The sequence below is a fragment of the Salvia hispanica genome, chromosome 2, assembly GCF_029641045.1.
Source record: "Salvia hispanica isolate PSC_SH4W2 chromosome 2, Shi_PSC_v1, whole genome shotgun sequence".
Taxonomy (NCBI): domain Eukaryota; kingdom Viridiplantae; phylum Streptophyta; class Magnoliopsida; order Lamiales; family Lamiaceae; genus Salvia; species Salvia hispanica.
In genome coordinates this window covers 6,768,770-6,782,807 of record NC_142693.1, presented here as the reverse complement: position 1 = coordinate 6,782,807, position 14,038 = coordinate 6,768,770, and the positions used below count along the sequence as shown (strand labels likewise).

Here is a 14,038-nt window from a genome sequence, read left to right as displayed (position 1 = left end):
GACCTGCTTACTGTTTATGGTAAAATTGAAGTGTGACTCTTAATTGGGGACGGATTAAAATGGAAAAATGTGACTCTTAATCGAGGACGGAGGGAGTAGAATTTTTTTTCTTTTTTTCGACCGTTTTCAAAAATAAAAATTTTCAATATAAGGAAATTTCTTTCTCGATCTCTAATGAGATAGGGGCATATGGCCCATTTTCTGTAATACATTTTCTTTTTACCATCTCTTTTATTTTACCAATTTTACATTAAATCACATGTTGTATTAAAAAATTTTATTTTTAAGAGACGAATGAAGTATTATTTATATTATTTTATATAATACTATATATTTAGTAAAATGACGGCCGGCGTTGTGATACGACACTTACGATCCTATGTGAGCACCATAAGTTGATTGATGCTCCGATTCAAAAATTGGATGTTTGTGTTATATTTTTTGCACTAGAAAATTGCATTGTCATTGTAAATTATTAGTATCTTCTAATTGCTTCGATATTTACAACGAGAGAAGCATCAACATTTACCTCTATTATTAAAAAATCATTCATATATTAACCTAAAATATTCTTGAACAAATTAAACAACATTGATAGTTGGTAGAAACTAGAGACAAGTGAAACTATAGTAAAGTAAGGTTGATAGTTAACGAATTAGACAAAAGTTGTAAGATTAAAGGAATGGAAACTTTGATTATAATAGTACATGACCATTAACTCTAATTTTCTCATTAATTAATACTAATTAAAACGCAACTATACATACAACACACACACACAAAGAAAACAAAAATCACCACATCACACAAGAGAGAGACTAGTATATATCAAAGTAACTTGATAGTTACTGAATTAGTTGAAACCATAAGAACAAACTAAAAGGTAGAATTAATAACATAGATTATAATAGTACACCATTAACTCTAACCCTCTGATTAATAATTAAAAAGTTAACTACACACCAAAAAAGAGAGTAGAAAACAAAAAAAGTAGCCCAAAACAAGAAGAAAACTCGAAGAAGATGTACAATATACACATCAAAACATGAGGATTAAACTATTTAATTTGTTTAATCAAGTATCCTTAAACGACGTCGCCTGATCAACTAAGCAGCGGGAACCAGCGCTCGCGAAAATCGGACTGGTAGGAGATCATGAAGAAGAGGAGGACGAGCAGGAGGCCGACGCCCCAGGGCGTGCCGCCGGCGCGGTGGAAGGAGTCCTGCTCCGGCAGCGGGAGGAAGAAGAAGGAGGCGTCGAAGGCGGAGAGCAAATGCACGGCGAGGAGGAGGAGCAGCGGCGAGAGCATGAGGAGGAGCTTGATCTGATCGAAGAGGCCCTCGAAGATGGACTCGTAGTTGATGTACCAGGTGATTCCGAGGAAGGTGAAGAGGATGATGAGGAAGCAGCAGAGGTGGACCGGCGGAGGGGAGTGGCTGTAGCCGTTTGACATCACTGGAATTAGTGTTTTTAATTTTTAAGACTGTTTTATGTGGTTGAGATTTTGGTCGCTTTTATAGAGAGAGAGGAGGGGTGGGATGGGGTGGGGGGGGGTTAAGGTTTTGTTAATTACTCTGCGTCAGGACCACACGCTTTTTTAATTTTGTAAATAATCTCTTTCTAAGTGAAATTAGTTAGTTATATGGAATGGGATTTATTAGTGGTATTAGAATTGACAAGGAAATATCAAGTTAAATATATGGAGCTATTGGATGCGTCATAAATTATAATTATATAAAATATGAGCAAATAAAGTTAGTAGAATGGATTCCACCATGGAGGTAGGTAGCTACATACATGAAAAATGACTATTTTGGTGGATTGGTTAAAATGGCAAAAAGTAACCACCTTTTTTTGTTGCGAATGAAAGAAGTATTAGTAGTATACTAGTTCATAGATACATTTGATGCATTTGCATAGTTACATTTCAATTATAATTAATAAATCCTAATTAAATGTAATAAAATTTAATGAGGAATTGTCAATTTTAGAATAGATAAACAATAATACATCTGATGTCAATAGGTCTGCGTCTTTCATTCCTAGCCACTATATATGTATCATAATTAATAATTTAATATTGTGAAGTACTGAAGTCTATGCATTGAAAGTCAAATCTTAATATTTTCGAACCAAGAAGGGGGGAAATTATTACCAGTTACGACCACGTAGACTTCCTAAAGTCTACTCCATTTAATTATTCTACGCAAATAATGAATATTTAAAAAAAAAAATCAAGCTCATATTCTCCTATATGTCCAAAATAAAAGATACAGTTATATTATTCACGTATCACCAGTGCTTATCATTATTCATTCATACTTTTATTTGATGTGTATAAAAGATCATATTGTTATGTGATGGAGTGACAGTATCAGTTTGGATGAGGGAGAAATTAACATATTTTTATACTCGTATTTAGTTTGTTTAAGATAATTAATTGATTTTATTTTTCTTGTGAAATAACGTTATTTTCTCCTTATTTTGCAGTCGTGTGAAGGGCGAAGATCAAAATTTCCAAATCCGAAATAATCAAGAAATTTTGAAATGTGAAGCCCCTAAAAAATAGTTAGGGGTGAGTCTAGGGATCATGTATGTATGTGTGACCGCCCCTATATGTAGAGATTTATTTCAACCACATATTTTCAAAATTTTCAATACATATTTTTCATTTGCGTATCGATTCATTTCTCAACTAATTAATTATTGAAAAATTTATAAGGAAAAGGAAAATTACCACTTTTTAGAAAATTCACCATTTATATATTCTTTGCAATTGCACCGAGATTATAGCTCTACCAATCGGCATATTAGTAATGTTCATATGTCCTCTGTTTTTTTGGAAAAGAAACTTTTCCTTTAAAATACAACTAAAAAAAGGGACATCGAAAGTCGGGGTGCATGTGGCTTAAGCACTGTTGGTACGTATAAATAAATAATTAATTAAATGAATTTTCTTCCACACGAAGAATTGGGGTTAGTCCTTTTTGCTTTGGATGCATTATAATTTAATGGATTCTCTTTCCTTTGATGGATAAATTAGACTTAGTCCTATGAATAAAGTATGGAAAATACGTAATGGGCGGTGAAAATGTATGTGCTTTATATTTATATATTGGGCCAATCACTGCCCTCTATCTTACACGTGTCACCGACCAAGACCAGATCTCGTTATCCCTGCCACACTTTTCCTTACATGGAACTTATATTTCATAATCCAATTTTTAGCTAAAAACAGACCTACACAGTGTCTTTCCATCACATTTTGCTTTTTATGATTCGTCTAATCACACTACATGTATTTTTATGAATATAAAATAAAGTAGAGGAAGCTATGGCCGCATTCTTATACTTATAAAATTTGATACATGCTTATAAGTAAAATGGTTAGATTAATTTTATATCCAACTTATGTATAGAATGCATGATATATAGTGTTACACAAGGGTTGAATATTTTCTCATCACTTAAAACTTATTTTGATGTAATATTATAATGATACTTATCTTACTTCATTTAAACTTACTCCGATGTCATACTTTCCCCCTTTGTTCAATTTTAGAAATTGGAATTCTGCTGGAGTTTTGTAAGTCTTGTCGTCGTATGTTTCTAATTGTTTATTCCTTTAGTTCCATGTTAAATGTTTTATATTTTCATGTTCGGATATTTATCATTATACTATATTTTAATAACATTTTCACTAATTTTGATAAATGTATTTCGCGTTTCACTAACTTATCATTTCAATCACACGATTTTATAAAAGTATAACTAACATTTTCACTAGATTTTTACATTTTTTTTTTTACATTTCTTAAAATCGAGAAACACATGCAGAATAAAAGTTGGACATTTATTAATAACAGAGAGAGAGAGTATTATGTTTAAGTTGGGTTGACATGACCCATATTATATAGTACTCTCTCCGTTCCACAATAATAGAGGCGTTTCATTTTGAGCTTTCATTTTGAAAAAATGATAATAAATAATTAAAGTGGAGAGATAGTAAAGTAAGAGAGAGAACAATGTAGTGAAGAGTCTTATCTACAATATTCTTTCTCTTATTTTACTCATTCTCCACTTTAACTATTCATTATTATTTTTTCAAAATGAGTGCTCAAAATGAAACGCCCCTATTACTGTGGACCGGAGGGAGTACTAATTTAGTATGGGTTAGTTAGTTGTAGTGAAGTTGAGCTTATCCAAACAAGGTAGATTAATTAAAACCTCACCTAGCTAGATGACTACGGGCCCTGCAGTTGATTTGCTTCTAACGTTCGTTTCCAACAAATACAGTGAAGAATACGTACCAAAAGTCAAAATATGGTTGAAAATGAAAAGTTATAAATATGAGATACATACTTTATTAATTTAATTAAATGAACGTTGAAAGTAGGTAAAAGAAATTGGCATGCTGACTGTTAAGGAAATACAGTAATTTCAAAATTTCCATTTTTCCCACTATCATATGTTGATGATTGATGCAAATTTCATTAGTACTTCCTCCGTCTCACTTAGGAGTTCCGGTTGAGTTCGGCACGAGTATTAAGAAATGTAAAGAAAAGTTGGTGAAAAAAAATAGTGGAATGTGAGTTATAATATTTTATATTAGTTTTATAATAAAATGTGAATGGAAAAAGGTTAGTGAAATGTGAGGCTTGATACCATTTATAGAATATTCCAACCGTAACTCCTAAAAATGATAAATCGAGACTTCTAAAATGGGACGGAGGGAGTACTATATTAGGTAATAGAAAGATAAAATCAAAGAGATTATAGAAAGATAAAATCAAAGAGATTATATAAATTTTAGGAGAGATCGGATGATTATTGAAAGGACTATTCTTTGATTGTGATATAGATTAAAGTACCAATCAAACAATTAAATATAAAAATAAAAATATAAGAAATTGGTTGGGGGCCCAGCCCACGCCAGCCTCCAACTCCACCACCTGTCACAGACTCACATAGACAAATAATGTGTAGACAATAGTATATTTTTCTTTTGATAGGGAGTGTAGCTTAATCACGATTCATGAAAAGAGGAGAATATTCTGGATTAAAATAGAGTAGTATGCTTTATCATAGTAACAATTAATTAGTGTGAGTTCTTGACACCTAGCTCTATATTCCATCAGATAATAACTCTTCACTATTTATAGTCAAAGCCCATGACTACAAAATCAGATTTTTTTTTCAGTCACTTGTTCTTTCTAGTTTCAGCTATTTACATATGTAAGATTATGCAGAAATCTAGTATATATAATTATTAATTTCATGTATTGTTAATAGGCGATGACTAGATGGAATGTGGCCCGCAAATTTTCTAGTGAAAACTAGCACTACTACTATACAAATACAATCTTACTTGCCCCACTTTCTTTTGTTTGTTATGTTTGTATCATAATATGTTTGGATTTAAATCTCAACCAATAATTCTTGATTAAATCATGAAACATGCGTTGATTTCTGGCCAATTTTTACAATGTATGAAACTTGAATTAAATATAAAAAAATTTCATTTTTGCATATTTGTCCATGGTGAAATTTTCATGCGCTTATAGGTGACTGATTAATGACAAAGAGATGTACTAGTACTAAATTGGCATTTCGATGAATGAAACTAGAAAAAAATGAAAAAGGAGCCTTGTGGATTAAGGCAAATGGTCCACGACTCCACGAGACTAAGAATTGTGAATGGTAAGTCTATTTGGATCCACATCACCTCGAGTCGGCATTTGTTTGATGTACTAAAGTTTAACTGTTCATATTTGGTGGTATCTTTGGCATAACACCTGATGCAATTTTTCCATAATTGTTAATTAGAATGTTTGAGATAGAATACAAATTATGTATATACAATTACTATAAAAGGATAATTGTTGGGGAGACCATGTTAACGATTAACAATTTATAATATAGATTAAGATTCATATTCAGACACGATTGAACAAAAAATGAATAAAATCACATTGGATAAGAATTTGAGCCTAATGTTTATCTGTCTTATATCTACAAGCCTGCTGTGAAAGAACATTAAAAATGTGTTGATAGCTGTATTGCAGTTTCAGCTTTTTGCTAATTCATCAAATGGTCTACATCACACCCTTCATCATCGACTCCTTTCACTGGTACACTTTTTTCACCTTTTTTTTGGCTGCACTTCATCATCTAAAACCTCAATCGTTTTTGTTGTGATTCCTCTCTTTTTTCGGCATCTTCTCCACTTCAACATGAGGCCTTTCTCAATCTTCCAATAGCCACGGTAAGTCACATTGGCACTATCTAAATTTCTTCTACTCTAACTCTTTCCGGTGTTCATTGTATTCCATCAATTTGTTTTAATCTGATATCTGTCAGTGCTCTTACTTGCTCTTTGACTTGAATCAAAGAGAAATTTCCAACGCCATTAGCTCCCACGAAGCCCTGAACTTCCCCAGGTCGGGTACCGTGACCATGTTAGAAAGCAACAGAAATAAGCAAGTTGCCTCTGAAACTTCGCCTGAATGAACAAACCTATGCAATATAACAGAGTTTGGGCCGGCAGGGCCATAACGATGGGTTGTACCCTTCTTGGAGGCGATACTCGTCCGTTCCTCATCCGACATCTCTCTCGCTCTATTCAACTGGTTTGGTTTCTAACTGAGATTATAACTTGAAACCACAATCAACAAGACTGTAATCCTATTTCAATTCATCTCTCATCATGCATTCATATTTATTTGAATTTCTTTTGTTAATATCATTAATATAAATATATTATCAACAAAACTCAAATATTATGAATAGAGTTAGATTTCATATCAAAATTAAGAAATCTAATTCTGACGATGAGTCCAAGTCATTGTAACCTGTTGACTAGTTGTGAGCCTTGTGGTATAATCATTACAGGGCAGCGAGAGAAATGAGTTATGAATAGAAATAATTAGAAGTAATAAAAACAAGATATACACCCGCTAAGTGGTGTCGTTGTAGAAAGAGCTCACAATATATATTTACATATTTATTAGGTAAAAAATTAATTTTAATTCTGAGATTGCAAAGATCATGGTTTTATGATCTTAAAAGTACAAATATATGATCATAAATTGGAAATAATTATAGCAGTACAATATAATATATACCTATAAAAATAGTTGATTTTCACGCATTCCTTCTTACAATTTCTCCATATCTTAACTTCTTACGAAAATATTTTGGACATACGAACAACGGGTGCGATTCAAGGTTAGCAGCCAGCCACTTCAGCCAACTAAGTTCCCTCATCTCGGCATCAAAATCAACATTTTCTTCCACACCCAAGAGTCCAACTATGGTATAAATTCAAATTCTAGATCCAATTCGAAACCCGCCCTATGCCCTCTTCCCTTCCTTTCCTTGGACAGTTCCACCACGGCAACCACCCACGTCATTGCCCGAGGTCGCTTGTCCTACGATGACGTACAAGAGGCGGTCGGAAAACTCATCCGCAATCATCTCCGGGGCGACAAGCGCAGCCAAGCCGCATTCCCCAACAGTATGGGAGGGGACGAGTTCGTGTGCACGCCTGTGATCAAGCTCCTATGGGATCAGGTTCTCAAAGCTACTGGAATTTCAAATGAAGAGGAGCTCAACAGAATGGTCAGTATCAAGCATTTCGAATTAACTGTTAATTTGAATATACGGATCGGATACTATTATACGTATATATTTGGCAAGGGCCGCATGGCCATGGCTACCTCGGGGTTCCGGATGATGAAGTTTTGTGGTGATGTGGCGGCAACAGAGACGTCTTACCCTTGTGCCATCTGCTCAAAGGAGATCGTTGGGGCAATGGCATTTCGTTTGCCGTGTACTCATTTGTTTCATGCCGAATGCATAGTGAAACGGCTGAGGAAGAGTCACCGTTGTCCTACTTGCTACTACGAGATGCCAACCAAAAAATGACTATTTTTAGTGATGTTTTATTTCAGCAGTGGTGAAGCCATCAATATATTGATTAAGTATATACTTCATCTATTCCATAGCAGTGGAGTCATTTTGTCATTTTGGTACGTTCTATAGTAGTGGAATTATTTCCCTTTTTAGTAAAAGTCAACATGTTTTTTCTCACTTAATTTATTCTCTCTACTTTTTTCTCTTTCTAACTGTATTATCTTTTTATTTAATACATTACACATCTTTTTCTTAAACTCTGTACCGAAAAGAATTGCATCCAGTACTATGGAACGGAAGCAGTACTATATATGCAAACAACAATTTATAAGACATATAGGCGTAGTTGGTTTGAGATGACATCTCGTGAACCAGACGGAACACGTTTGACTCCCCGTGGCGACATATTTCTCTACTCTCTATTTATGGTACACAATTTTTTCTGTTTTGTTTTTCAATTCTATACTTTTCTATTTGTTCTCTTTTACACCATTCCCAACTTGATTTTAAATCTTTGTCACTAGATAATTGAAAATTGTTTTCATCTATATTATACTGATGCACTTTTTATTAGCACTAAAAATACCTGCAAGTTTACAGGGTAGATCCAGTATAGCTAAAGGTCAGTACTGGGATATCGAACACAAGGAATAAGATTGCAACTGACTATCATATACTAAGCGTCATATACTATCTAGAGACACGAAGTATTTTTTGTTTTGGTTTTATAAACTAGACATAAATAAATAAACAAGTATAAAACAAAATAATACAAAACATGCTAAATGAATGTAGAGTTTTAGGAACCAACTACTTGTTAGAGTTTGCCAGCCCCTTCACTACTACGACCTTGTGATGATTAATCTCACATAACATTTACCTTTATGTATCTCTAGGATTATTAGAAAAGTCACGATTCTCAGATAAGCCTTCTTTCGAGTGCACCTATCCAGTAGATTAGACTCTAACTATCAAAGTCTCCTTCCAATAGATTAGATTCTTACTCCTTAAGTTCCTAAGACTCAAGCCCCTCACAAAGGGTCACCACTCTCGAGTGCAGATAAAACCTATGTGTTGTACTCATTCTTTTTACCACGTTGAACTAGCTATCTCTCGATTAATCTAGCTAAACGGACAAAAGAACAATAAAAGCACAAGAACAAGCAAAACAATCACAAGAGCTAGGAAAAAGTTCAATTCAATAAATCAAAACAGGTTCATAATAGTCATCATCAAAAAAACTACAAATGATGTTTAACTACTCATAGACAAGTAGTAAAAATAATAAAAGTACGAGACATGAAAGAAATTGATAAAACACAAGGTTGAATCTTCAATCTTCAGTCTTCTCTTGTCTAGATCTGTAGAGCTCCGCTCCAATGGAAAATGGATGAATTATTTGTGGAAGATGGAATGACAGAATGTGTAGAGGGAGAGAAGGATTGGAGATTCAGATATGGAGAATGATGAATTAGGTTAAGAGGTTTTTATAGGTGGGAAAAATGTTTATTTTTGATAATTTTCATGCTCTACAATAAATGGGAGAGATTTGGGCAACAATTTATTTTCTTCCCTGAATTTCCGTCAGTTTTGACTGCATTTCGCAATGTTCGTAGAATAGTCGTAATTTTCTCCACAGAATTCCGATTGAGACGTGCAAGATATCCACGTGAAGCTCTTTCGAATTTGAAGAGAATGGTATGCATTAATCACTTATTGGACTTCAACATTGCCGGGAAACTCGACTTGAACTGAGGCTGTTGCACCTTGGCCCTTTTTGCACCTTTACGTCTTTTTCTATCGTTTATCAACAAACACGTCAAAACCAAATGTATAACATATGTAATCTAATAACATAATTTGCATGCTTGACATTTAAAAAGAGTCAAATATAGTCCTAAAAAACTACTTACATTAAAATTGAAAATATTATATATTGGAATAATTATATTGAACCTTCTGATGTCACCGGCATCGAATGAACCTTACGGCCCCCTATGGTAAAAATCTTGGCTTTGCCATTGTATTTCGGTAAATGAGTTTGTAAGTTTAATGTTTTGTTTGAAGATTTGAGATTTATGTTCGTTTATTTTAAGTTTATCCTCTAATTTGTTCAATCAAAAGTTGATGAATTGAAGAGGGCGATAGATACCTGCATTCCTTCCTTAAAACTATTGTTCCATTAGTATTTGTTTATGATCGTCACTGCCTTGATGTAACTGTTAATGTTGGTCATCTAGTTTTGGGCATCAAACAACAAATTGGGCCAAAAGAGAATAAATCGCATACTGCTGGGCTAATGAAAGAGTTCACACTTCGTATAAACATAAATCCTTAAATATATAAAATCGAATCCAAAGGCCCCAACTTAGTGAATTACTACAAATTACAATACACCTTTAATATGTCTTATGTACATTTAGTCTATATAAATTCCTCATAATTAATCAGCAACCCAATCTGCACCAGGTGATAAGCGTAAAAAATGACTATTTATTGTGGATGCATGAGAGAGTATTGTATTTTTGTAAATTATGGTATTGGTCCCTTAAATTAAATGGCATTCTGTATCATGTGTATGTTCAATAAAGGGGAGTATTTCTATGTTTGGATATTAAAAAAACTCACACGGCTGGTATGAAATCGGCTTTATGCATCATTTCCTCCCTAGTCAAAATATAATCAAATATGGCATTAGACTGCTTTAATAACTATTGATCGATATTTTCCAATTTCAATTTTGGTAGAAAGTCGGAAATCATCTCATTTTACTTATCATCGTCGAATTTATTAATCAGGCTATAATTCAACCTTTTGTGAAAGTTGAGACCATAGGCTAAAAAATGCTGCTATATCCTACTCAAGTTATTTACTTATTCTTTGTTGTCAAGTTGTAAATTGTAACCATACTAGGGAGATCGAAGATTTTCTTCGTAACACCTATCCATCCCTAGCAAACGAGGGACCTTGTGAAAAAACACTAATAATTGTACCAATTTCTTTTGTAAAACTAAAATGGAAACGATCTAATGACAAAAGAATAATATGACAATTCCTTTGACTTAGTTTTTAAGTAAATTAATTTCAATAACGCAAGCAAAATACGTCTTCTGTCCCATAATAGGAGTCAAATTTGGTGTTGGCACGAGTTTAATAAATGTAGAATAGTGAGTTGGAAAAGTTTGTGAGATATAAGTTCCACTTTTTTATATTGATTTTATAATAAAATGTGAGTGAAGTAAGTTAGTGGAATATAAGTCATACTTACCATTTATGTTAAAAGTGAAATAGGGCTCTTATCATAGAACGGATCAAAATGACAAAATATGACTTTTATTGTGGGATGGAGGAAGTATAATTTTTATCATCAATTACACATTTATACTAGCGAAAATAGTGGCCGTAAGACATGGACCGCTTTGGCGACTGCCTCATCGGTCACTCATTGAACTAAGAAATGTTAAATAAAGGGTGTGAGCATGCAATTGCAAGCACACATAGTGGCTAGCAGTTATAATTCATTATGTAACGAATCATGACATAATAAATTCTTTCAACTTAGTTGAAATCTATGTGAGACTAGTCTCGCCTCGGTCATAGACCTGACCTCTCATGGACTATCAGCTTATATGATTCCTCGTGGATTCGACTCTTCGTGGGCCACATAGCCCATATGAGTGACACAAGACACACCATTAATGGTTATAATCATATAACCATTACTCTCACAAATATAGTGAACTTCACCTAATGTGATTTAATTCAAAATATACTCTTTACGCTTTAGTCGTCCGATTGACGGCCGAATATAAAATGTCACAATTGAGATACAATAAAATATGGTGAACAAAAAAAATTATTTTAAGAATTATTTTAAAAAAATACGGATCAAGACATTTAAGTTTATACCAATTCTATTATATCTTTTATCAATAATTTCTCCTAAATATCTTTCTTTTCTAGCGGTCTATACTATTTTGTGTTTCCTTTCATTTATCAGAATAATTTACACATAATCACTTATGTAGTGTTTACATTTTCTCATTACCTTTCATATCTTAATTATATCTCCTATATATAGTCATATATGTTCGACGTTAAAGTACCACTTAATTAGCTCTTATAACATGCAGTGACATCAAACGTTATTAAACAACACCACAAAATATCCGAGAATATAAATCATATGTTCTTGCATCAATACGAACCATACCTTTTTAGTAACAAGTACTAATCATACCATTTAGTATCGGAGGCCACATCAGTATGTTTGGCGTCTAATCTTGGGTATAACGTTCTACCAAATAGAAGCTCGAAGAGCAAATCGTATTAGACGCACACTATATCATCCATATATCCACGTTCTTACAATAACTCGTTCAATTATGTACTTTATATATATTCAAGGATCTTTTTCAATAATATCTTTTATATTATCTTCATAGGTATTTTATCTACAAGTATACCACTTAAAGGAATATTTATACCAATCAATTTATAAACGATTTACTTGGCATTATACACTTGTTCCAACTTTGAATATTTTTTGTTATTACCGCTCTACAATCTTCCTTGCGTTTCATTGTCTAAAACTTTTTATGGATAAATATATTAAAATTGTATAATCCGACATTCTCATATTTTCTAGAAATTACTATTATTCATGTGTTAGTATTCATAGAGAGAATTGGATTAATATTACTAAATATATTTGGAGAATTTCCGAATAATTAACATCGTGCTTTATTCATATTATGGAGTATTTCCATTTAAAATTATACTACTACTGTTTTCAAAACAAAGCTCTTAGTATAATATATAATCTCCCTTCATTTTCACCATTTGCCAAAAAATTGGCCCAAGCTCTAATTAACACCAACTGATTCCATTTTTATGCCTACTTCATACCACACTGAACATATATTCACTATTCTTAAACTTAGATGATCACTTCTCTATAGAACATGACCAAATTTGGTATTTTCCATCCGTTTCCAATTCATATTAATTGATCAAGATAAATTCCCATAAAATCATCTTATGTACTGTACTATCTTTCTTCTTCTTATGTAGTAGTAGCTAGTAGGTAGTATTTTATAGTAGTTTTAAGCTCTTCCTATGCATTTAATGCATCTTAATTATTTCTAAAACAAATGTAAGATATTAATACTTTTGTATTTCTCATCCAATTCATGTTCACACGTGCAAACACATGCCTTTATATATAACACTTCAGAACTACCAACACCCTACCATTTCAGCTTCCGACACACATCAATTAAACCCCAAACCATCCCCAGCCTCACTATCACCATGGATGCGGTAGACCCTAGCGTCACTCCCCCAACCGATTCAGTCAGCCCCAGCCTTCCTTCCCCAACCACGGATGCTATCGACCCTAGCCTCACTCCCCCAACCATGGACGCAGTTAACACCAACCTCACTCCTCCAACCAAAGAAGGAGTAATTTCAAGAAACTGGTATGAGGAGGAAGAGGAAGAGGAGGAAGAGGAGGAAGAGGAAGAAGAGGAAGAGGAAGAGGATGAAGAGGAAGATGATGAAGATGATGAAGAGGAAGATGATGAAGATTATGAAGAGGAAGATGATGAAGAGGATGAAGAGGAAGATGATGAAGAGGGAGAGGGAGAGGGAAGAGGAAGAAGGAGAAGAATAAGAAGGTACAGGTATCCCATGGAGAGGCTTATAGCCATGCTTGAGGGTAGGCTATGAGTGCTCCCCATGTCTGAAATTTGTTGCCTCATTTCATTACAGGCACTTAGGTAAATAATCCGTTACTTTATTATTGATTAATAGTCTGATATGATTTTGTGTTTATACATTTACATATGATAGATTGATAAAATATAGGATGATTCAAATTTAAATTGTTGAACAATGAGACATGTGTCAACTTTGGAATTATTGGTGGTGTCGTTTGATTAAACAATGAGACAAGATCGCATGTGTAAAACCTTGCTTGTTCTGTTTATTTTTGCGACCATTGATGAATAAGTTAATTACTACTACTATTCTTGTTTCATCTCTATGATCTGCATAAGAAAGAAACCGCACAACGTTGCATTGATCAGTTTTAGGGATGCAATAGACGTTTTGGGGCTTGATG

The 14,038-nt window shown here is 33.5% G+C and overlaps 1 protein-coding gene and 1 long non-coding RNA gene across 3 annotated transcripts; one reads left to right on the top strand and one right to left on the bottom strand.

Annotated features, from left to right (window-relative positions):
• Positions 1-908: 908 nt before the first annotated feature.
• LOC125218356 (uncharacterized) lies at positions 909-1,495 on the bottom strand. The gene has a single exon (XM_048120013.2). It carries the CDS (start codon positions 1,451-1,453, stop codon positions 1,103-1,105), a length of 351 nt encoding a protein of 116 aa, XP_047975970.1. The 5' UTR covers positions 1,454-1,495; the 3' UTR covers positions 909-1,102.
• Positions 1,496-5,930: 4,435 nt separating this feature from the next.
• On the top strand, positions 5,931-8,171 carry LOC125219694 (uncharacterized). 2 transcript variants are annotated; one of them, XR_016135368.1, is made up of 2 exons: positions 5,931-6,265; positions 6,393-8,171. It is a non-coding gene; the product is annotated as an uncharacterized LOC125219694 (long non-coding RNA). The 2 variants fall into 2 exon arrangements; XR_016135369.1 differs by having other exon boundaries at positions 6,361-8,171.
• The last annotated feature ends 5,867 nt before the right edge of the window (positions 8,172-14,038 follow it).